This window comes from Ornithodoros turicata, chromosome 6, assembly GCF_037126465.1.
Source record: "Ornithodoros turicata isolate Travis chromosome 6, ASM3712646v1, whole genome shotgun sequence".
Taxonomy (NCBI): Eukaryota; Metazoa; Arthropoda; class Arachnida; order Ixodida; family Argasidae; genus Ornithodoros; species Ornithodoros turicata.
The window spans coordinates 69,855,003-69,880,048 of NC_088206.1; the positions used below are offsets into that span (position 1 = coordinate 69,855,003).

Below are 25,046 nucleotides of genomic sequence, written 5' to 3' on the forward strand. Positions count from 1 at the left end.
CTCGTCGTTGTTGCAGTATTGACGGTATTAAGAACCATATGTAGAGCTGAGCGCGGGTGCGGGTATACCCGCGGGTACCCGCAGTTACCCACACGTCGTCACGATTTGCGGGTAGGAATTCGGGGTCGCTGTGGGTAGCGGGTAAAATGCGGGTATACCCGCATTACCCGCACTCCATGGCCAACTAAGTGATCCCTCTCTGCCACACGCGAGCTCAGCAGCGCCCTATGTCGTTGGCCCTATAAATCCATGTGCCAGACTGCAGTAGGCAAGTGCTGGAGGCGAGTTCGATTTTTAATGCAGACATATATGGCTTTCTGTTGAATTGCAGTTTTATTGGCATACGATTGAAGCCGTCCGAGACACGTAGAATTTCCATTGCGATAAAGTGGACGAGGAACACTTCCCCCTGCGGGTCCCAATGCGGGTATTCGTGTATACAGACAGCTCTGCAAGTACGGGTCGCCCAGATTCAATTCTTGCGGGTGCGGTTCACACGCGCACGGGTACCATGCGGGTGCGGGTCCAAGTTTGCTTACCCGCACTCACCTCTAACCATATGTACTACAAAACATCCACAATCCGCTATCGAAAATGTTCTAACGCGAATCATTCGAGAAGATCATTTAACTTCTCGTTCCCGTAGGGCTAGAGCAGGATTCATTACCGAAAAACTCTACGTAATAGACCTCTACCCGAGAAACATCATCTTGACGTTGGTAGCAGGGTGTCGGAGCGAACCGAAAACCGGAACCGAAAACCGAAAAAAACCGCTATTTTGGTGCGAACCGGAACGGAATCGAAACCGTATACGTTTTTTTTCGCTCAGGAGGGAAACCGAAAAATATATTTTACGGTTTTCGGTACAAGAAAAAACTTCGCCGGTTTGGACTACGGATAGGCGAATGAAACAGACGTCGTGTGCTCTGAAGTCATGTCATGGATATCCGAGGGTTACGGTTACGGTGAAATGTATGTCGGTATAGTGCGACCCTTAGGCTCCCTTCGTAATGGTTTATAGTTCGCGCACGCACACAGACTTCGAGGTACATGTGACTCTCTAATAATGTGCCGTTGTGTTCGTTTTAATTTGATCCCCCCAAACTCTCCTCAACTAAACAGCGACCCAAAAGGGGCTGCATAACGGCTTCTTTATCGGTAATGTCGCGCAACGCGTCCCTTGTTTGAGAGCAGCTAAATTGAATACATTTACGTATATACGCGAGGGCAAGCCCATGGAAAGTGGCGGCTCTTTTGTGGACAGGACACGAAGAAAATAAAACGGAGCCGTCGGACGCGTTTGTGAATGAAGGTGTTCCTCGATTTGCGTCGTACTCCTGCGGTGGTGCTTGCTGGCTAGACAGTAGCAACAGACATTCGGATGGGACACAATCGCTCTAACCCAGCAAGAAAGTACTTTACGTATGACATCACGACAAATAAGTTCGTTTGTAGCATGCGTTTCAATAAAGGAGAAAGCCCATTTGAACAAACAGTAACCTACATGAACCAGGAGCTACCAATTTCACAGCTGTCTATTGATATTAAATACCCTGTATGCGGAATAAACGGGTTTACGTTTTGTAACATTGATTGTTTTTTGTGGGGATGAATATTCCCAGCAGAAGCGGAACCGGTTAAAAACCGGTTTGAACCGTTATTTTTTTGTTCCGGAGCAGAACCGGTACCGGATCGTTTATGATGTAACCGGAACGAAAACCGGAACGAAAAACGTTTCGGTTCGACACCCTGGTTGGTAGACAGACTGAAACCGAAACAAATCTGAAAGGGAGGGCTGGGTTCCACGAATGGGCACCTGTTCACTGCCTCCTACTTCTTCTCCTTCCCAATCTGAAATGCAGCCCAGTTGTCGCCGTGGAAACGCAAAATCACTCATCGGTTTATTACAACCTAGCACAAAACGCTTGAGTGCATGAGTCGAGACTGGGAGTGTCTACCGTTTCGAAATAGATACTCTTGCACGTTCTTGCGCAATGCTTCTAGTGTTGCCCAATTGGCTCCCGTGTTTATGCCGAAATAGTCATATTCAACCAATCAATTATGGCAATGTTCAGGAGCACATAAACTATCTCCCATTTACACGCTGCTGTTTATTGCCTTTGCTCACAGCTTCAACTTGAAAGAAGAAATTGCAAGATCGGCGAGGAACAGTTAGCGGGTTAAAAATTAAAATTCATTGGCGTTTGTACATAACTATTCCGTCTCCCTGGGCTTGTACTGGTCAAACCGTACATGGCTGAGGCGTTGGCTGTGTTGCCCCAATGTTCACTTCGGTCAACTTTACAGCCTGCTTCACGGGATCGGGCAGTGTCGGGCTATAAGTTGCAGTGGCAGTCTGAGTTTAAAGATAACATAAATCGCGTGTCGTTTCTCGCTGTCATCATTGTTTTCGTTCAAGCTGCTCCTTCCTTCTCGTTTCTTTCTCGTGTCCGCAGATCGACACCGCCCGTTTTCCCTTTCATATGAGCCTTCTAGTGCTCACGCATTAAAGTATGTGAACTCCCGCTTATAAGAGCAGCGCGAACTGCGCCCAATCCTGCAACAATGCATTTCCCGCCCTGACCGTTTGATGACAGTGTTGTAGTCGATCTCTTTGGCCCTTACCGCTTGCTCACTGCTTCCTTCCGCTAGGAGCAAGGGAATACCAGCTCAGGAGCCACGGCGCCTGTTCAGCTCACGGAGCGGTTTAACGATCCCTCGCCGAAGCCTTCACACTACATATCCGCAAGCTAGGCCTATGTCACGCCTACGCCTATCACTCTGCTGTCCAGTCAACCCGCTTTAGTTCCTTTTGCCTTCTCTACGGCAGAGTGCCTCTTCATGACGTGGACTTTCAGTCGAAAAGCTCACGTCACCCACTACGGGAGGTTGCTTCTGCAAGAATGGTTTTCGGCAATGGCGGTTTTCGCAGATGAGTACATACCAGGCTCTCTATCCCTGTTTTGGATAAAAGCGAGGCCACATGGGAGGCAATCCAAAGTTCCTCCGGTTAGGACGTCATGACCTTCGCCGTCAGAGGCTAATCTCGGCCACAAGCGGAGATCGTGCTACTACTCCTGCTACTAAGACCCTACCAGCACAAACACATCTCAACGCTGCTCTATCTGCGAAGAATAAAAACATAAGCATTCAGGTTCCTGGAAGCTGTACACACCAAGTACCTTTATTGCTTGCACAAGATCGGGATGACACTAAACGAAACGGACTAAGAAGCATAAGAAAAAGAAATTGCTCTTGACAGCGATGAACGGAGTAACTCCCCTCCACTCATTCAGGGCCTAGGTAGTGCGACGTAGGTCGTTGAGGAAATCTCTGGTAGCTTTGACTCTTGCCAGTGCGCCACAAGGACTCTCTTCTGCGTAATCGAACGGGATGTCCACTAGCAGTATGCCGAACTTCTTGCTGCTTTCCACGTTCACCTTGGCTTTGTTGTACTGAAACGGCAAAGCAGTTCCAACGTTATCACGATAGCAAATATACAGCCAAGAACATTTGGCTAAAACCCCAAACTAGGTTGATGCAACGAGGTTTGCCAACTCACTACTTAGTAGTACTACTACAAGTTACTACAAGTTACTTTGTTACTTTTGTTCGTTAATTGTACTTTTACGTAGTGCCAATGTGCCACATGGGGGAAGGGGGGAGCGCCCTATTCCACCAACAAGTGAAGCTGGAAACTCTTATCCTAGCCTCCCAAGGTAGTCCAGGTGACGTATGCAGAGCTCCCCTCATCCCACGTTCAATTAAGAGTGTCGCCTTCACTTCTTCGATATTCCCTCCCTCCATTGCTCCGCTAAAAGAGTGTACTTCAACTCCTTTTTCTCAAATTACTCTCAAAAAGGAGTCTCCTCACACCCTTTAGGGAGTGGGGTTACGCTTTAACTCCCTACTGCGGAGTAATATTACTCTTCGGTAGGGAGTAAGGAAGTAATGTTACTCAATTGCAGTGATATATGTGGCAAGAAAAAGGAGTATACCTTCTTTTAAAGAGTGTACAAGGAACATCAGGTAGTGTATGCAGTATGCTGTCCAAGGGTACGTCAATACCAGGGTACGTCTACATGCGGAGGGAGTTAGTATACTGAGGCACCCTAGGTGAGGCCCCATCACGACCCTCTCAGGGGAAGGTAGGATCCATCATCAATCCATTCCTGTCCATCATCCGCCCATCCCCGAGAAGACCACTTACCAACTGAGCCATGTTCGCCGCTGTACTGTACGTGAAGACGTATCGTTTTCCGGACATATACAACCACTGGTCACACTCAGTGGAGTCTGTATGATTAACAACACTCGCTGTCGGTAAGAGGCAGACGTCGGTGATTGTGGTAATTGCGCTGGAGACACAGTCATCTTTGAACCTTGTATTAGTCGAGGATGGGTTGGAGGAGATGAAGAACACATTCACAGCCATAGAGAAGGAAATGGCAAATGCCTGGAGACTGCTGGCGTTTGTCGCCTGAGAGAGCACGACAGAGGCCCGTTCCTGTGAGCGAAAATTCGATCGTCACTTGGTAGTCGCGTACAAACGTGGCGACAGACCTGGCCGTAAACATAACAAGGGTCTATTTCTTAGGACGCCTACATTCATGCCGAAACGGCTTAACGCAATGGTCTCGCTTTCAGCGTGGTTTGGTTCATGAGGTTTGTATACGCCAACTGTGAAAACGCTACACGAACGCATGACATGGTGAAGCAAGTGTACGGAGGCGATGGCGTGCCCTCGAAGTGAGTGTATGGGTGGTGAGTGGTGAGAAAGGGCGGGAGTATACGTCGTCGACACCCACAATACGCAAGGAGAGGTTCCTTGTTCGTTGTCCACGGAAATACCAGACCCAATGCAGCAACAGTTGCGCGAATAGACCATTTTAGAAAAGCAAGCGCCACCTGTGGTACGCAAGGGCTCATGGGAACTTAGAGCGCCTTCAAGCATTACGATACGGCCAGAGGCGGAGGCAGAAGAAGAACAACAACATTCCCGGTGTGCGCAGCCACAGCGTCAGCCGATATGAAGCATATCCGAAGCAGACGACGGAGCAGTGTCCCTCAAAGTTCCCATGCTGCCTTGCGCCACGTGCTTGATGGCGCGCGCATCTTTTTAAAATCGTCCATTGCGCAGCCCCCGTACTCTACCTCCTTGGCTACACCAGATTTCCACGACGGAAAATCAATAGAATGAAAACAAATTTCCCGACCCTCAGCGGAATACCATCTGAAATGATGATTTTGCCCGCAGATTCCAGGACCTGTACAATCGTTCTCAACAATGCATTACCATAGACAGGGACAACATCGCCTACGTGTTCTCACCTCATTCACCGACCTATATGGTCAAAGGCTGTAGTAGTAACTCATGAACAACAGACTCCCGAATTTCCGTGCACTTGGCTGACATGCAATAAAGCCACACCGACACGGCAGCCACGTTAAATGGCGTGAACTGGCGTAACGGCAGCGACTATACAATCTACAGTACATAGAAGCTGTAGTCATATCGTGCTGAAGACCACCCAATGCAGAATATGGTCACTGTTTAGGTATGGAAAGTGCAGACGTTGATGACGATTACCACAACTGTGTCACAAAAAAAGGTGTGCAGAACGATGTCATTCGAGGTGGTTGGCTAGAAGAGTGTCATGCGATTCTGCGGAGCTGACGGTGGATTGGTCTTCATAAAACCTACACTGCAGTGCACAGGTCAGTGCAGTGCAGTGGTGGTTTTGTTCAGCTCAGTGCAACAGGGGGCGTTCGCGTGTGTGCTCACAGACCTTGTCGTCAGTAGACTGCATGATGTCATCACTTACCACGGATGAATAGGAGCTGTTCTGGATGTGACTCTGCGACCACGAGCTACTAGGGTGGATGTAACAGTTGCTGGCGTTCAGAGCCGGCAGTGGTGTGATGTGGCTCTGCGTAATTAGCAGGTTCAGGTGGCTGCAAAGAGAAGACGTCCACCTACGTCATGACCCAATGCTTTGAAAGGGAGCCTCGACCCTTGTTTTTTTTTCGGCGGTCGCCCGAGTCCCTGGCTAAAACCAAAGCTACGGCAGCACCCACAGTCCGCACTTTAGCTGGCTATAAAACGAATCAACGCCATATTCTCAACACCCGGCGTCTGCCCTTGTCATGTATCTCATCCAACTGCAGTCGCCACCATTGCAAGTGGGATTTTCCGTTGGATACCGTGCTCAGTGCTCAACGAGGAATACCCTACTGCGCCACCTACGTATCGTTCGCTGCAGAACTCTTCTCGCTCCGCCATCGCATATGGATAGACATTGGCTTCGACATTGGACTTTGTGTGGCTGCCCATGCGGCTCGCCGCGGTTAGTATCCGTACCTACGACAGCTCTAAGCACTGGCGCGCTCACTACGCATCACTAAGCACCTGAAGCACGTGAATGACCACCTCATTGTCTTAAGCTACACACACACACACATATGTTGCACACTATAGTAGCACAAAAGACGTTGGCAAGCACCTTATAGCACGAGCATAACTCATGAGTTGGCTACTTTGCCATTTGGCTCCTGATGACAACTGGAGTCCGATGAAGAAAGTCTTCAGGCCAGCATTCCTTTGAGCTGAAGTCATGGCGTTGAAGATTTTCTGAAAAATTGAGGGCAGTCACTAGGTGGTGGTGGTGACTCTGCGCCCGCTGATCAATCAATCACACGACTGTCCCGCGATAGTACGGAATCCACAGATCCTTATGGGCAGCGCACGGTACAGCAGGACAACGTGCTTTTTTGTATTCCGTGCCTTTTTTTTCTAATCCCAGACGAAGGTGTTTTGCGTGTGGGTGCAAGACTACAACACCCATGAAAGAACTGATGTTCTGAGGCTGGAACAACATAGAAGGGGCAAATACATACAAAGCCTCAATTTGCCTAAGAAATTAACGATGAAAGATGAAAGTCACTGAAAGGCTGAAATGTGGGTTCGAGTCCTACAGCTGCTAACCTTTTCAGTGACTTTCATCTTACAACACCCTGCACGCACACTCGAGCTTAACTCTCGCCATATCAGCTACGATACACATTGAATAGAGTAAGTTGCGCAATTACGAAGGTCTGTTTTTACTACCACGTAAAACCGACGACCGTTCGAGAGCTTTGTGTGGACATGATATATATTAAGAGAAATGTGACCCCAATACTGATAGCCTCATTATCGATCAAGAGATTGTCGTTACGTTTACGGGCTTGTTCTTGGCAGCAAAGGTGCACGCCTTGGTTTTTCCGTACTTCGAAAATCCCAAATCGGCACCGTCTAATTGGCGCAGATCTATGTACAGCATTACATAGGTCTGCGTCCGCCCTGCTATGCTTGACCGTCGGTAAAACGTGTATTTTCTAAAAGGGTTCCGATGAATGTGGAAAACACGCAAGGCTGACACGTTGCTCAGTGATATCTACTTTGAAACACGGCCGTTCTCGGACCTGGCAGATAGTGAGACCTGAGATCTTCAGCCGCACGCGTCCTCACGGGGCAGAGCGTGGCGTTCGTCGCGGCGTTGTAGCTAACAAGCGAATTCACGCAGACTTCCTCTTGTCCAATTTTGACTCTCGACATTTCGTCCTGCCTGAAGTTGACCAATATGGGTCGTCCAAAGCGAGCATTGTTTATTCGCAGGAAAAGGCGCAGAGAACAAATCAGTACGAAGAGAGCACAAAAGGGTAGAACATATAGGAAAGGATTCCACCGGTGTCCACCGGCAGTACAAGCGACGAGCAAGATGAGTGGCATGATATGTATACGGCATTCCTAACAGGTTACCAACTTTAACGTCACCAACAGCGTTATCCCTACCGCTTTCGTGCGCCGTCCTAGCGCGTGACGCAGGAAACACAAGGTCGTTAAAAGGAGACTCCGGGGCAATCCGAAGCTACTATAATGACTGTGTATAAGTTGGTTTGGCAATCGGTGTCTCGGTAGTTGCCAAAAGAAACCGAAACCTCTGAAGGTTTCCTCTCCTACCTCCTGTACCCTGCGTGACGTCACCGGTAGTCTCGTGTGGTTCACCGGCTGTTTTTCGGGCACGCGCTTTGTAGCCGCTTCGTGCCACATGGATGACCCATCATCTGCTTCCTCGATTTCGTTCACAAATATTCGCCAGCGTAAAAGCAAAGCATACAGAAAGACGTGCACGAGGAATACCGGTGAGGTGAAACCCAGTGTTGCTGGACTGCTTTCCCGTGGAGGAGCGCCTAATCATTCAAACGCGCCACTTGGGGATGAGAAATCATTAATTATATTAATTTAATTAACTATTAATTATTTATATTAATAATAATTAATTATAACTATTAATTATATATAATTTATATAATAATGACTCACTAATATAATAATGAGCCGCCCTAGCGGCTGACGAAGGAAACAAGTGTAACAAGTATATGTGTGCGTGTGTGAAGGGAACAAGGATACAAGTGTGAACGCATTCCTGTACGCATCAAGCGATAGCGCTACAATGTCAGGCAGGACTAGCATGGCCATTACATATTGCAATCTGGAGGTACTAGAAGCTGTTGCTCCCCTGATTAATTTTTAATGAAAGTAGAGGACGGTAGGTGTGGCGCTACCACAATAGTGTGCATTCTCAAGCACCACAATGTACTGAAAGTCGAGTGCAATTGGGGTGGACGGTATGTGTCTTGTCAGTGTTCAAGGTCTTCCACCTTCTCGTCCACCCCTATTGCAACCCCTTCAGTACATTGTGCTACTTGGGTTCATCTAACGGTGGAGAGACTTAGACGCACTTCACATTGATACGCCTAATGAAAAAAATGCGATAAAAACCGGGCTCTTTGGCGGTACGTTGCTTGGTTGCTCTCGTTGTGTGATAAGGGGCTGTGATTACGTTGGCCTTGGCTTCCACTAGGGGTCGGTGACAGCAGTAGTGTACGTAAGCGTATGTCTGTTCCATTTGTCAAACAGTGCTTCATGTGTCTGTCGTACTTTCGGGTCCCTTGTACTGGGGTTTTCTGCGCTTTTATAATGAAAAAACTCGGCGACCGAAGGACTAAACCGAAGGTGTACCGAAGGGGTACACGTTATTCAAGAATGGACCCACGACTTCGACAAAACTTCAAACTTCTTTATGGAACTGGTCGGAGCGCTTCGCTCCATTCAACAACAGCAACATAACAAACAAAAAATATTACCCAATCATTGGCTCACACGCTATTTAAGGTCCCCGAGAGCCCACATCGTCCTCCTCTACTTACGAACGACAACGACAACGAAGTTATTTAACTCAAATCTGCAAAACACGTATTATACTCGCGTCTTATGCTGTGGCAGCCCGTGGGAGGGAACGTTGTTGTGGTACGTACTGTCACAATGAGAAAGGTTAAGAATACCCTTATACGCACATGTCCCATCTACGATTTTCTGCGCGTCATTGTGAACCAATGTGCTAATGACTTACATTAAACAGCTCTCCGAGCACTCTTCCTGTTGCCCCAGAAATGAAGTACGGTGATCCGTAGCAGTTGAGAACCCCGAAGGACCTGTACCCTTTGGCGAACAGCTGCTTCAGTTCGTTGATGACAGTGCTCGAGACAACATCGGACAAATCACCGGCATATCTTCCCGGAAACGAAATGCCAAACTCCGGTTTCGGCCGTTGGGTCCACGACAGCTGCAAGTAGCGTTTTTTTTTTTTTTTTTTTTTTTTTTTTTTACCGATGTAGCGCGTCTCAGCAGACTGTCGGCTGAAGCGCGACGCTGTCCTAAAACAAAAATCGTGCGCCGTCGCATGCAAGCCAGGACGAGACGTGCCCTGTTCCTTTGTTCAGATACTACGGAAATAGTTTTATGTCCGCATCCATTGCGCATAGAAAAATTGGGGTTGTCGGCGGCAATGTCTGCTCGGATGCAATGGTGCTCCAATTCGACTCTGCACTAAAGCCAGAGTTGCTTATGCACCATTACATCATCGAAGTCGACAAGGTACTCCGGGGAAGAAGCATAAGTAGGCAAGCATACAAAATGAACGGGTACAAATCACTCCGTCAACAAATCACTCCTGGCAGCGTTAAGTGTATTTACAGGTCCACTATGTAATGGTGCAAAATGAGGGGGGGGGGGGGGTCGAGGTAGCTTGCCGTTGTTGGCCGCACTCAAGTGGGCATCGTCACGACTATAGCCAAAATGAACATCACCCCATAGCACTCTCCTAGCCAACCATCATCCCGAATGGCAACGTTCTCTCCCCCGATTTGTTGAAAACGAAAGGCGGAGCCTATTTTGTGGCTATTATGTACGGCACAAAATAGGCTCCGCCTCTCGTGTTCAACAAATCAGGGGCGAGAACGTTGTCACTCGGGATATGGTGGTTGGCTAGGAGGCATGCTATGTGGTGAAGTAAGAGTGTGTGGTAACTATCCCCAGTAACTTTGGAAATGCCCTGGATATGGCATCACGGCGTGACGGCCAGCGAGGCTAAACATGATTATGAATTAAAAGCGACTCACGCTTTTGAACAACTTCCAGGCGTGCTCATCCTCAGATCCAATGAGGCCATCAGGTGTTGGGATGACGCTGTCGAAAATGAAATAATCACATCCCAGAGACTGGTAAGCGTCTGGCTTCTTGAAACGTTGACCCACGGTGCACATGAGGAAGAAGTACGGAATGTGAGCTGCAAGAAAAAAAAAGAGATGGCCAGGGTTTGGCAGCGCCGAGTAAAGCACAGAGTTGTCAACCGACGCTGCTGGGCTACAGGGGTCACCTATATTACACGTGACTGTCCTGCAGGAGGCTGGAACACTCAACAAAAGCGTATACGTAATTGGTAACAGTATCGGCTTTGATTCCTGTCACTATGGGGCATTTTGTGTATGTATATATACACACACACACACAAAAACAAGCTTTTTTTACCTGTATCCTGAAGGAGGAGCTTCCTCCGAAACGTCGATCTGCAGTTTGCAACTTTTTGCAACTTTTTAAATCTGACAGCTAGTTATTTACGTTAACTAATGAGTCACTACTAACTGATTTACTTCCTTTCAGACACTTATCTTATCCTGGCATTTTATGTATATATATAGGTCGAGGGAAGTAACGGCTACAAATCAAACGGTCCTGACAAAGACAGTGGCACTGTTGAAACATCGACCCATTTTTTTTATTTAACTTGCAATTTAACCAGTTCCGCGTCTTTTTCCTTCCACAACTATATATCCCCTCAAACGTTGCCTGCCTGCGTACTGCTGATGATGGCCCAAGAAGGCCGAAACAGCTGTCCAGTACTGACATGGCGACGTTTGACTTACAAACACATACGTATATGTATATATATATATATAGTTGAAATAAATGGGAGACAGAAGACGAAAGTAGGGGAAGTAACAAAAAAGGGGTTTATTAAAACTTAAAAATCATAAAAGTTAGGGAGGATGTCTACGTTACGGCGGAAGCTCCGCCTTCTTCGGGACAAAAGAGCTTTTTTGTCCCGCTTTGCTTTAGCGTAATTTGCTTTTGCGTAATATTCGAAGCGTATATTTCAACCCCAGTTCAGAAATGCTGCTTTGCTCCTTACTAGTTGTCGTGGTTGTAGTGGTGGTGGTTGTCGTAGTCGTCGTCGTTGTTGTCGTCGTCGTCGTGGTTGTCGTAGTAGTTGGGGGTGGAATGGGATACCCCCCGTCGTCGTACTGGAATTTCTCGTCTCCATTACCATCGGAGTCGCTTTCTTGAGCTTAGAAAGAGGAAGCGTGCAAAACCAACATTATTTCGGTCTCCACTGCTACAGCCTTCCCATTATCTCCGTAACTCGCCACCTGAGGCCACGTTTCATTGCCTCAGCTGCTATTGCGAAATTGTGTTGAAGATGGGTGTGCAGACCTTGCTGTAGGCCTCTCCCTGTTCGTAAACAAATGACGTCATAGTGTTCGACAGCGCCACCCATTTGGTAGAGTTGAACTACGCTCGAAGCTAGGGACGAACAAGGTCGCGCCCGAAAGCCATCACTTCTTCAGAAATGTATGGGTGATTTTCGTTGAAGACACGTGAGCGCTCTAAACTGTCATCTTAAGATTGGTCTTAAGATGACGTATTTTTGACGTATGAGGTTGATCCGTCGAATAAATTAAAACTTTGGTGCGTCTCGAACATGTGCTGCCATCTCGATAGTGTGTCGCACACTCCAATATACAGTCAAACTCCTTTACAACGAAACTCAGGGGACAGCAAAAAAAAAATCGCAGTAAAGGTATTTTCGTTAAAAAGGATGTCTATTATTGGACCTATAGGCTCCAGCGGGACCGCAAAAAAAATTTTCTGTAGTGGTATTTTCGTTAAAAAGGTGTTCGCTATAAAGGAGTTTGACTGTATTTGCAAAATCGGGCTCAATACAAATCAACGGATAGTCCTGGAATTCTACAAAATGTAGGTAAAGCAAAGAGAACACGCCAGTACTTCTGTTTTTAAGATGTTCCTCCTTAAAGGGATTACGATTGTCTCTGAAAGGGACGCGACCTTCGGTCCTACGTTTACTTCAATAGGAGGCATCGAACAAGTGTCCATTTGTTCCGGTTTCAGTCTGTCTACCAACATCAGATCAGGATGATGTTTCTCGGAAGGCGATTTCAGATATTGCCCTTGTGCTCCGCACGGGGGCCCTCCGTCGCCCAAGTCACGCGCATCGCGCAATGCGTCGTGGGAAATGGTTTACATTCGTGCTCGTCTGCCTGTTGCTCGAAGGTGCGGGAGGTGAAGGAGAGAGAAAACCGAAACCGTTTGCGCTCTTCTTCTCTCTGACTCATGAAAACTACATCCCAAGGTGCAGCGGGGCTTTCGCACACGGCGCTCTCTGGTGGGCCATTCATGCAATTTCTGAAATCGTCTATTCAGCGTCACTTGGTACGTGGATTCGTAACGTCTCTGGCTATGAATCCGAGGGTGTGGGCACCTAGATACAGAAAGCCTGGCAAAACTTTTCGCGTACATGTGCTTACTAAGGATGCCATCCAATCACCAGACGATTTCAAGTACAGGCTTCCTCGGGCTACCTGTGGCTCTCTATGTGGCTAATGGCGTCTCGGCCCCATAACTGCGGCCACACACAAGCCGTCCTAGGCGGTCAGCTCTATAACGATAAACGGTGCTTTCCTGTAACTCCCACAGAAAAACACAATCAGGGGGAAGCCAAAAAGCAGCGCGAGGCAGCTTGACAAGGGCATAACCCCTTTAACATGATCGTCGCGACGGCATGCAGCAAATGGACAAGATCCATTTAGCGCCAAATATGGAACGCTAGAAGTGCAAGGGCGCAGGCGAGATGGTATACATTGTAAAACGACGATAAAACCTGAGAAACGGAACAGGAAAAGACAACACGACACGTGACTTTTTTTTCTTCGCGTCCCAGGTTTTGTGGTCGTTTTACAATATGGAACGCTACTTGACATAAGAATAGACCTTTAACGCTGACACAGCCATGACAGAACACTACAATGCTCTAGCATTACTTCTCCAAGGTCGGATCCCATCACAATATAATAGACGGAGTTCAGAAAATCGCGGTGCTCTTTGCTCACGCAGTGCATCCTGAGCGCTTGCTGAGCGGGGGAACCAGAGCCGTTTATAGAGAGAGTTTGGTCATTAGGAGGAGCCTAACTTAAAGCGCGTCATGCGACGTCACGGCTAAGCCACCTCCCTCGCCGTGCTCTATTGTTGTCCCATTGCCAGCCTGTCGCCGACGCCATATTGATGCTGATCGTTGTTTACGCTGGAAGGGGGAAAGACACGTGCGTACATTGTCCTTCGAAAGCCCTTCGTCCTTGAACTCTTTCAGTTTGGCAACAAAGCCCCCCCTTATCGCAGGCGGCTGTGGGTCATAAGCCGGTTATTCCTGTAGATTGCATTCATTGCGACAACAAAGCTGACCGACAGCGTCAATATGGCGCGATCCAGGTGGCTGATAAGCGGATTCTACTTGGATTCATGCTTTTTGGGCGGCGCAACGACGACTCTGACGTCAAAATAGGCTCCACCCACGAGGCGGCATAAGATCAAAGAATGGCCAAACTCTCCCTATAAACGGCTCTGGGGGGAACCAAGAATAGTCGATGAAAACATGGCTATAGGAAGCAAGCGAGCTGGTGAAGATGATGCGTGATGTAAAACCCCCGAGACTTCATCCCTCCCTTCGTGTTCCCTAGTCTCAGGGTTTTACATCGTGCAAGAATAGTCCTTCACATTTCGCTCTCGCTGACCTTGGCACGTTGTGGGCAATGGACCCGAAGGGGAGAAATCGGAACAGTACCCGTTTCTTTCGTATTAGTAAACTCCCACAGGTCAAAACGGCGCTAAGCACTCTGGGATTTTCTGAACTCTTCTATTGCTGGCTTTAGAAAGGACAGAAGGATCCAATCCACCAGGATGAAATGAGCGCTTACTGTCAGAGCCGCTAAGCATAGTTGTCAGGAGAATTACGGTGCCGACGAGCAGAAGGCATGCGATGGCAGCAGCGATCACAATTTTCTGCCTGAAATGAGAAATTTATTTTTTTATTACGGATGCCCGTGAACAACATTCTCCAAGGGGACGAAGAAACACCAAAATGAACCTCTTCCTGTTTGTAAACAAATGACGTCATAGTGCTCGACAGCGCCACCAATTTGGTACGCTGCCTGGAAGCTAGGGGGCGAAAAAAGGTCGCGACCGAAAGCCAACAGTCTTGAGGGGTGGTCCCTGAAAGGCACGCGACCCTCGGTCCTACTTTTCTTTCGGTAGGAGGTAGCGAACAGGTGCCCATTCGTGGAACCCAACACTCCCCTTCCGATTTCTTTCGGTTTCAGTCTGTCTACCGACGTCATGATGACGTTTCTCGGATAGAGGTCTAAAGCTCAGTGTGCATCAACGGCATTTGTTACAGGTAGAGAGCATGCGGAATTCGGCGTGTTTTCAGCGCCGAATTCCACATGCTCCACAAGAAAATTTATTACATTTAACCTGATGATATGGACAGTGTACGCAGTAAATAACAGTGGTATATACACTGAAACCAGTTAGCATACAACGAATAATAGTTGCATGTAAAGAGAAACCAGTTCATAACACAGAATGAATAACAGTGGTATATACAGAGAAACCGTTTAATAACATACAATGAATAACAGTGGTAGATAAAATGAGGTAGCGCAGAACAGTACCGCTTGTCCGTTCGCTATACCCGATTGGTTAAGATGGGAAGGCCACATTAAAGCCGTGTGCCGGAAGGCGTCAAATAACGGCGTATCCACAGTATGAGATACATACGCAAAAGGACTCGATTACAAAGCTAGAGAGGGCGCAGAAGTTTTTTTAACGATTACGGAAGAAACTCGTCAATAACCAGGCTATATACCGGGTGTTGCAGTTAAATCCCCTGGCTAAATAATTCGCGAACCGGTGCACCAATCGAATAACTTTCTTTTTTACAAGTATCTGTCCAATACCGCCTACAAGATGCGCACCGCGTGAATGAGCGGGAGGCGCTCAGGAGGCGCGGGAGGTCGCGGCGAAGCGCAAAAGGACGTAATTCATTGGTGTAATTCATTGGTGAAAGGACGTAATTCATTGATGGATAAGGGAGTGAAAGAGCGTCTTTTTGCGCTTCGCCGCGACCAGCCGCGACAAAAATACGTAAACCGAAACCCATTAATTACTGCAACAAATTACCCGCTTCGGTGGCAGATTTTTCTCTGAAAGGTGTCCACTGAAGGTCCCAAAAGGGGTGGTACCCATTTTAATACCGACAGCGCCCTGCTTTAGAAGTTACGCTTTTTTACGAAACTCATTTGCATTTTTATTTAAATAATGAGCGCCTCCCGCTCATTCACGCGGTGCGCATCTTGTAGGCGGTATTGGACAGATACTTGTAAAAAAGAAAGTTCGTGGATTGGTGCACCCGTTCGGCGAATTATTTAGCCCGGGGATTTAACTGAAACACCCGGTATAGATAATCTGCATCACAACCCTTAGTAGCGAGGGGACAGAATAACAGACTTTTCTTTTACGAACTACTGCACGGTGAAGCACGGTCACCAGTTCGCTTTCACCGCATAACGAATTTAGTTTCTTCCCACGTACTGCCCCATGCGGCTAATATCGACACTGCGGATGTCTTTGTACGTCCATTGAGTGAGTGTGTCGCAACAATAATAACAACAATTATCTTAATGCTAATAATAACAGTAGTAGTAGTAAAACCCTCGTTCACTAAAGATAAAAGCTTTCAAATACTCACTTCCTTTCTAAACAGGAGAAAAGGTAATGTTAGTCCTGCACACATTAAGACACACATTAATATCTACACGTAAGGTGCTCGAACGAATGTTTGCCTCCCCCCACGCTGCTACAGCCCTCCATCGGGATCCCACGTGACAACACGTAACAAGCTGCCCACCAATCAGGTGTCCTCAAGAGGGGGTAAAAATGGTAAAATTAAAACATCCAGCGAGCAAGGTTTCTTTAGCGATTCTTTCAAGGCATGGGCATTGCTACACTTTTAGAACCGAACTTTCACCGCACAAGCACGCTCCTAGCCAACCATAATCTCGAAAGATATGGTTATCTGCCCTGATTTGTTCCTTTTCTGTGACAATTATGAACAGCATAAGTGTCACAAAAAAGGCGTACGCCTCCCGTTTTCAACAAATCATGGCAGATAACGATATCATTCGAGATTATGGTTGGCTAGGAGCGTGCTAATAAGTGTCACAAAAGGCGTACGCCTCCCGTTTTCAACAAATCATGGCAGATAACGATATCATTCGAGATTATGGTTGGCTAGGAGCGTGCTATGTGGTGAAGTTCAGTTTTAAGAGTGTACGGTGCCATGTGGCGCTTTGCTAGGTCGAATCATCGAAGTTGTATTAGGTGACATACATCGCTTTTCGCCCATGCTGTTTTAAGTTCGTTGTTCTAAACTATTGTGTGTAGCCCAGTCCCGAGATTTTTGTCCCCTGCTTTGCTGTCAAAAGGCTAACGGCAGGACGACGTTACAAGGTTTCGTATACAAGGCTCCCAGTTGCATCCTGGTGTGAGGTAACGAACACAGTGAAAACGGCCTGCGTTATCACTCGCTTTTAGAGAGTTTTTCGCACGTACTCTGATCGTCAGCTCCTCCTGCTCCGGTGGCATCTGTTAAATATACAAAATTGAAATAAGCTCAACATCACGAAGTTTCGTGTACTGCCATGAAATACTCCACTGTGATTAGCGGTAGCAGACGACATCTTCATTGTTCATTGTTCACCTTCATTGTTCATTTAATAGGGGAGGGGCGTTCTTTGTCTAGGTGGCGCTGGCGCTGGTGGAGAATACGATATTTCGTAGCAGACGACAGAGCAAAAGGTGTCGTCTGCTAAGTACTGTCGCGATATTCAGGCGCGGTGGGCGTTGCAACATAGCACGCGAAGTTTTTTTTTTTTACTACTACTAAAACTACTCAGTGGGCACGTCGCTGCTTCTCACTGGCAGGTTCTTGGGAAGATGAGCACGCACCAATGGAATCATTTTGTTCGAAATTTACGTTCGACGCGACCACACACACGAACCATATGGTGCGACCATACACGTTAATCACACGTTCATCAGGTTAGTCACGTTATGGCGTTCAATGCTGACAGTTGCATTACAAAGCCTTAAAAGGAGACTCCGGGACAATCCCAAACTATTATAATGGCTGTGTAGATAAGTTTGGCAATCGGCTGCTTGCCAAAAAAGCCGGGAAAATCAAACCGAAACTTCCCCGAAAGTTCCCTCTCCTATACTTCCTGTACCGTGCGTGACGTCACCGGTAGTCTACTGTGAGACACTTCCTCGTGCCACATGGATGACCAATCATCTGCTTCCTCGATTTCGTTCTAAAATATTAGCTACCGGTATAAAAGCAAAACGTACAGAAAGCCGTACACAAGGAATACCGGTGAGGTGAAGTCCAGTGTTGCTGGACTGCATTTCCGTGCCGGAGCTCCCAATCACTCAAGATATTCCTTCTCTAATTATCTACGCCACTTGGGGATTGTGTTCACTGAAATACCATACGGTACGGATTGATGTAACACTGTTCCCATCAACCTGTTTTTGGTGCGTTTTTGGTGCTATACTTGTTTGAATGGCACACTAATTGAGCAGTTGCGTCCTTACCGGTCCCGGATATCCCTGACATCCCTGACATCGAGGACATCGAGGACATCCCCGACATTGCCGATTCTGCGGAAGAAAATTCCTTAACGATATATTATCGTTGTAATACCGCACTACATGTGGTTCTAATGTGACGTTCCACTGTACTCTTAGCAGGTACACCATTTCATTTCAATTCCAATTGCTTCGCCAAAATGTCCTATATATCTTCGTAGATGGGTAGAAATCCAGCGAACCGGTAGAGATGTAGGAAGGGAGTTGCCTCAGGACAGAAGCCGCCGATATTTCGAACAGAGACTGTTCTTCTTCTGGGCTGTTCTCCTTCTGCCCAGAAGAAGAACAGTCTCTGTTCGAAATATCGGCGGCTTCTGTCCTGAGTGTCGCTAGTGTTCAAACCGCGTTGTTCTCAAAAAAGGCGTGAGAAAAACTGCATTACTCTCGAAGGGAAGATTCTACCTCCAAGCATCAATTGTACAGTTCCATGGGTAGTTCAGCGCCTAATTTAGACAATTCCTGCTTCAATTTTCGTTCACTTCAGAGGGTAGTGCATAACTGCAACACCGTTCGAAATTCGCGCGCGGACAGACATGCGCACGACGTAAGTGTGACGGCACCGTGACGTCACAGAGGCGTTCCTTTTCACCTGACCTCAAGGATTTTCTTCCTGTTGGCGCGGGCCCTCATGACCTCTAGAGAACAGAAATCTAAATCTCCAAACCGACTTCAAACAAAAAGGACTATCCTGCCCAACATTCATTTCGATTACACTAGGGGAGCTAGCATTCCGCTTCAGCAGTAGCGCCAAGTAATATCGTAACAGTAAATTCCACTTGTAGATTGCGACAACTTCGTGAACAGCGAATTTCGAAATCAGAATGCTGTCATGTAACGAAAAGGATTTAAACAAAAAGTGCCCACTTACGCTCAGTCATTTTGCTAGAAACGGAAATTCAATGGGGGATGAAAAGGTGTTCACCGAGTGCAAGCCACGAAAGAATGCTTACGTGAGGGTTCGACTGTTGCTTCTTCTTCTTCTTCTTCTTCGTCCCACGGAGAGTGGCCATTAGCCCCAAGGGAGATCGGCCAGGGCTATGAGGACGTCCAACGGTACTATAACTTGACCGTGACAATTTGGGTGGGGAATGTGGGGAAGGTTGGTGGAGAAAGTAATGATGATTGAAGTGGTGGGGGTGCTGAAGTTGGCTTGTTTTGGCTCCATGGCACGAGGGCAAGCGTCGTGCATGTCGTGGTTATTTGCGTAATTGACAAGTAGAGGCATTGTGGTATTCGTTAGCAGTGGACATTGTAGTGGAGTCACTGTGTAGTAGTCAGTGTAGATGCGTGGCTGTGTGTTTGGCCGTAGCTTTCTAATCCAGGTAAGTAGGATCCCGCGGGGTTGGATACACTACACTGAAAGCGTGGCGCGAAGTTATACTTGGGTTAAACCAAAGCAGTCAGATGCCATTGTAAGCTTCGGCCACCCTTTGCAGACTTATGTTGCTTTGACTCGCCTCGTGCAGGGGAGCCACCGGAATTTCTCGGACCTAATGGGCTCCTTCGGCGTGCACGGAGCACACGGCGTGGTAACACTCAGTGGGTGATGGTGGGTGGGAGGGTGAATGCAAAGCTGGGATGATGCAAAGGTGGGCTAGAAGCGAGAAAGGAAGTATGCAAGCCCAGCCGCTACCGAGCTGGAGGCTCCAAAGGAAAGGAGGGCTGCTAGGGACCCCCAGCAGACTGAGTGGAAGATTAATATAGGCCTCCCGAAGCCTAGCGTAAGAGCTACATTGCATGAGGAAGTGCTCTACCGTCTCGTCCTGGCCACAGTGGGGACACGCGGGGGATGAGGAGCGGCCGGCTCGGTGGAGATGGAAGTTGAGGGCGGGGCAGCGAGCGCGCGTCAACGAGACCTGTGACTGCCGAGAGAGACAGGAATTCGGCTTCCACGGGAAGCACAGATGGGCGTACTTAGGGCGCAAAATGGGGCCAGAGGATATCCGTGCAAAATGTTTGTATATAGCGATACACACGTGTGCAAGGGGGGGCAGTAGGCCAATAACCGCCCCAGAGAGGGACATTTTTGCGAGGCAGTCAGCGGTCTCGTTTACGGCAAGCCCACGGTGACCAGGGACCCACGTTATGATGATATCGCGTATGTGCGAGGGAGCGAGCGTAAGCAGAGTGGAGAGCAAGTTCTGGGAAGGAGTCGCCAAAGCGGAAACGGCTGAGAGTGAATCTGAAAGCAAGAGCACCCTTTCCCAGGTGGGCGGGACCCTTTTAAGAGCTAGTATCATAGCGAGGAACTCGCTATGAAATGGAGGGGTGAAATCTGGGAGCCGCACCGGGAACTGGAAGTCGAGCTGAGGGAGGAAAAGGCCGACCCCAGAGCGCTCCTCTGAGACAGAGGCGTCAGTTGCGACCACAAGATGTAGTGGAAATCGATGAAGATGGTTCGTTAGCACTGTCTGCAGAGTACGCAAAGGAGCATGACGAACACTCGTGGGGAAGATGTCAATGACACTCACAGAAGGAGGGTCCAGCGGGGCCCCAAGAGGGAGGGCATCCAAGAGCGAAACCTTTAATGGCATAAGGAGTTGCTGGGCGAAAACTAATTGCGGAGTATTTCTGCGGTGCCACTGCCGAGTTAGCCACAGCCGAGCATCCTTGAGAGCCGCATTATTTGACAGCGCAATGGGGTTCTGGCGCTGAGACAGGAAGACGCTCACAGTAAGTAGCCGGAACCGAGCCTTGAGAGAAGGCAACCGGGCCTCAAGGAGAAGTGCATCATTAGCCGAATACCGGGGAGGGCCCAAGCAGAGGCGGAGGGCCCGCCGCTCCAAAGTGTACAGTTTGGTTAATCGCCAGTCAGGCAGGGAAGAAAAAAGGACCGCTCCAAACTCCAAAATGGGTCGCACGTAAGAACGGTACACGTAGAGCAGGGCATCTCTGCGCATGCCGACACGGGGGCTAGAGCACCGGTGGAGGACGCCGATTGCCTTCGTTGCCTTTAGACACAAGTGATCTATGTGGTGACGCCAGCTCAGCGAGTCGTCGTACCACATCCCCAAGTACTTGAGCTGCTTAACTTGACGGACCGATTGCAGGCCAACTTGCAGGTCGATGGTGACTGGAGTGTTCAGCGGGAACACGAGCATGGCCGACTTGTCCACATTCAGGGAAAGGTGCATAGAGCTCATCCAGGCTGCCAGGGTGTCCAGGTAGGCTTGAAGCTTGGCGTACAACTCAGACAATGAGGGTGCCGAAGCAAAGAAAGCAATGTCATCCGCATACGTAAAAGTTGTAATGCTCGGGTCACATGGAAGGGAGCTCATCAAAACATTGAATAATATGGGACACAGCACCGATCCTTGGGGGACGCCCCTACTCTGGGGGTAAGATGAAGAAACTAGGGAACCAGCAGAACAGAAGAACGAGCGATCACAAAGGAAGGCCATGACCCAAGCAATCAGGTAAGGGGGAGTGTTAGCGTTCACTAACTCCTGGAGGAGCACCGAATGCTCTACGCTGTCATAGGCTTTAGCAACATCTAGAGCCACAAGCCCAGAGAGAAATCCCCTCTCGCGGGCAAGGGGGATCTGGCACTCGAGGCTGGTGTGGGAAAACCAAATAGAGCAATGCTCGCGAAAACCTATTTGTGTTTTGTTGAGAACACCAGATGACTCTACAAACGCCGATAGCCGGCGGTGAATGATACGCTCGACAGTCTTACAAAGGACTGACGTCAGTGTAAATTGGCCTAATATTGTCGAGAGAGAGGCCCCTGGAGGACACCTTCTGAACGACGACGATTCGAGACCGCCTCCAGCCCTGGGGGATCCATGCGTGCTCCAAGGACGAATTCACAATATTCAACAATACAGAGCGATGGTTCGCCCAAAGGTGCTTAACCACCGCCGCACTTACCCCGTCAGGACCGGGAGCACTGTTAGGAAGAGCCCTCACAGCACATTCCAGCTCCGCGGGGGAGACAGCATGAAACCCAGAGGATGGAGCTGGAAGGGCAGGTAATACTACGGCTACCGCATTCGAGAACCGCTGAGCAAGCCCCCTCGCGACTCCTTCGAGGCGCGAGCTAGAGTCGGCATCGGAAAGGACGGTTAGAGCGGGGGGTGCAGTGGAGAAGGATCTGCGGATAAAAGCAATGTGTCTGTGTAGCGCTTTCCTGCAGTTCGGAGCTGAGAGGAATGAGTTGCGACCCGAATAAAAGTCACGCTTGGCGGCAGCAATTGTGCGTTTATAAAGCGCCTTGAGACGCTGGAAATGTGTCCAGTTCGTGTAGCATGTGTTAGCAAGCACTTGTTTCCAAGCTGCCTTGCGGCGTCTGAAGGCTCTCGTGCAATCACCGGTCCACCAAGGAGCACAGCTGGAGGAAGTACGTTTCTCCACCCTAAAAGTGGACTGCTGCAGAGATTGAGAGAGAGAGGAAAGAGACGAGATTGCCTTGTCCAGAGGAGGGAGATCGTCGCTTCCAGCCAGCAATGAAGCAAGTTTCTTCTCTTGCAGAGAGCGGTTACAGTGGGACCGCACAGAGACAGTGCGGAGGACAGGAGACAGGAGCTCGAAATAAATGGTTAGGTAATCGCTGTTGGTGGACGAATCGATGGCTCTCCACGAAGACAGCTTGATCCGGGGAGAGCACAAGGTCAAGTCGATCGCAGAGCGCGCAGTCCCTCGGAGAAACGTAGACGATCCATCATTAGCCACAGAAAGGTTTCGCTGGCAAATCCAAGCCCACAAGTCCCGGCCTCGCGAGTCGGTCTTATGGCCCCACTGGACATGGTGGGAGTTGAAATCCCCGGCTACTAAAACATCACCAGAAGCCTTGGCCACAGCAGCATCCACGGGCCCGGCGGAGAGAAAGCCACCAGGACAATAGACGTTGATGATAAAGGTATTCAGGGACGGCGAGGCAAGGCGAACGCCGAGCACTTCGCAGCCCAGAGATGATTGCTCATAGAAAACAGAGGAAGAGTGAATGAGGGATGTGGAAACAAGTGTCAGCAGGCCACCACCGCAGCCAGCTGGTCGGTCTAAGCGGCACGCATGAAAACCGGGAAGAGAAAATGACCGAAAAGCAGAAAGCCAAGTCTCTTGAAGTAAGATAACATCTGGAGAACAAGAGGAAGCTAGTGTGTTAAGGTCTGGAAGGCCGTTGAGTACAGAGTAGCAGTTCCATTGGAGTATGCGAAGGCTATCCATCAGCGAGTATGGATTCAGCCACGGCGGTGGCAAGGACGTCACTACTCACTTGCTGTTTACGACCTTTCTTATTGCGCTTCTTATTCCCACTTTCTCTTCGTCTTCGTCAAAGTATTGACGGTTTTGATCAAAACACCCATATCCCGGTATTGAAAGCGTTCTAACGCGAATCATTCGAGAACATCGTTAAAATTTACTTTAGGGATTTCACGCAAGCGGAGCACGTCTCACGTGGGATGCGTTCTTGATTAAGTTGTAAGCTGATAATCATAATCAATGTGGCTTTTACGGGTCAGCGGCACCAGTTGCCGTGGCTTAGTGGTTAGGATGGCCGCTTTCCACGCTTATACTGGGAGGTCAAACACGGGTTCGAATCCTGTCACCGCCTGGGCTGTCCGAGGTTTTTCCTGGATATGTTCCTGCTCTCTTCATTTTTGTTTTTCGTTTCCTTACCTTTCCTTTTCTTCCTTTGTTTGTTCCTTTATTTTTCATTTTCCTTTTTTGTTCCCTTATTTGTTCCTACTCCTATTTGGTGTTTTTGCTGTCTAGTTACCTTGTTTTCTACTCTTCTCAAATATTGCCGGAAATGTTGCGCTTTTGGAGACTCTCCCGTTTGATTTTGTTATTATGTCCCCATGTGTTTTTCATCTGAATGTATGTAAGTCCTTTTAACCTTCTAGTGCCTCGGATTATTCCTGCCTTCCTGCCATTTGCTTTATATCATTAACGTGTGTTGCTGTATATATGTACATTACTGTCATTTGGTAGTTCGCCAACACCAGGACTGTTGCGGCCGTTCTTGGGCACAGACTTCCACGACGAATGTCGGCACAGTTCTCCCTGAAGTCGGCCCAGGGCGCGAACTAGCCGTTCATTAGAAACATGCATGCTTCAACCGGGCCGGGCCGGGGTACTTTTAGGGGACACGGTTTCCTAATCAACACTCCGTGGTTTATCTCATGGTGGTTAGCACATGATCCACCTTCAAATACAATATAGGCACAATCGAGGTGATATGGGACGTCGGAGTACCGACAGGCGATTTTAGCTAACCGTGTTTCCCCAACGGTACATGTATATGGTAGCTATTCCTGTTTTGCACCTGCTTACCAGTGACGATCCCTACGAATCTGACGACATATCAACCTGCTCCTTTGTGGTAGGGTGTATAGGGCTAGATTGCATATTCTGGGCGCTCGGAAAGCGAACATACGAGATTGCTTCGCTTTAACCAAACGAACATCCCCAGATGCTGCGAAATCACCGGGAATCGGTAGAGCCCTGGACCGGTAATCCAAAGATGTGGCTTCGAGTCCTACAGCTGGCTAACTTTTTCACGGATCGGGGTGATCGGGCTTCATCGGGCTAGATTGGGAACCAGACAGCATACACTCCTTCCAACGTCTCCAGTTCATACAGCCCCCTATACTAACTCTCTTGCCCCTGCTACAACCGGGGTCCGACTGACAGCCATTCGGAGGTCCTTTTTCAGCGTTTTCCTGACGATCCTATGCAGCCTGCTCTCCTCACAAAATCTGAACACATTGAAAATTTTGCCAGTGATTGAATCGCACACCTTCGTAGTAGAGCTCCGCCACAAAACCACCATCAAGGTTGTGGTATATCCGCGCTCTATGAGATGTCACGCTGAAAACAGGCA

The 25,046-nt window shown here is 48.5% G+C and overlaps 3 protein-coding genes across 5 annotated transcripts in view; 1 reads left to right on the top strand and 2 right to left on the bottom strand.

Annotated features, from left to right (window-relative positions):
- LOC135397244 (bromodomain and WD repeat-containing DDB_G0285837-like) overlaps positions 1–25,046 on the top strand; it is an 87,872-nt gene that overhangs the window by 20,530 nt on the left and 42,296 nt on the right. The window lies entirely within an intron of this gene.
- LOC135397243 (uncharacterized) lies at positions 3,156–19,173 on the bottom strand. Of its 2 annotated transcripts, none has more exons than XM_064628680.1 (11): positions 19,089–19,173; positions 18,167–18,232; positions 17,126–17,158; positions 14,431–14,519; positions 11,588–11,729; positions 10,504–10,669; positions 9,456–9,668; positions 6,504–6,631; positions 5,826–5,955; positions 4,211–4,507; positions 3,156–3,455 (listed from the first exon to the last, which is right to left on the bottom strand). In XM_064628680.1, exons 4-11 carry the CDS (start codon positions 14,447–14,449, stop codon positions 3,300–3,302), a joined length of 1,251 nt encoding a protein of 416 aa, XP_064484750.1. In that variant the 5' UTR covers positions 14,450–14,519; positions 17,126–17,158; positions 18,167–18,232; positions 19,089–19,173; the 3' UTR covers positions 3,156–3,299. The 2 variants fall into 2 exon arrangements, with proteins under 2 accessions (XP_064484750.1, XP_064484749.1); XM_064628679.1 differs by having other exon boundaries at positions 10,504–10,670; positions 11,574–11,729.
- Positions 16,292–23,386, bottom strand: LOC135398713 (uncharacterized). Its single transcript, XM_064630098.1, has 5 exons — positions 22,091–23,386; positions 21,897–21,994; positions 20,692–21,775; positions 17,126–17,158; positions 16,292–16,297 (listed from the first exon to the last, which is right to left on the bottom strand). The coding sequence occupies exons 1-5, from the start codon at positions 23,384–23,386 to the stop codon at positions 16,292–16,294; spliced, it is 2,517 nt and encodes an 838-aa protein (XP_064486168.1).

What these genes read in the sequence shown, in the direction of transcription:
- LOC135397243 (XM_064628679.1), bottom strand. An exon ending in CACTACAACCACGACAACTA is followed by an intron (nt 10,671 to 11,573) that starts GTAAGGAGCAAA and finishes TTTTTCTTGCAG; the next exon opens with CTCACATTCCGTACTTCTTC. An exon ending in CCTGGAAGTTGTTCAAAAGC is followed by an intron (nt 9,669 to 10,503) that starts GTGAGTCGCTTT and finishes CGCTACTTGCAG; the next exon opens with CTGTCGTGGACCCAACGGCC.
- LOC135398713 (XM_064630098.1), bottom strand. Translation starts at nt 23,386, where the DNA reads ATGGATAGCCTTCGCATACTCCAATGGAACTGCTACTCTGTACTCAAC. An exon ending in GTGCTCCCGGTCCTGACGGG is followed by an intron (nt 21,995 to 22,090) that starts GTAAGTGCGGCG and finishes TGGATCCCCCAG; the next exon opens with GGCTGGAGGCGGTCTCGAAT. An exon ending in CCCCGCTGGACCCTCCTTCT is followed by an intron (nt 17,159 to 20,691) that starts GTGAGTGTCATT and finishes TATATTTAACAG; the next exon opens with ATGCCACCGGAGCAGGAGGA.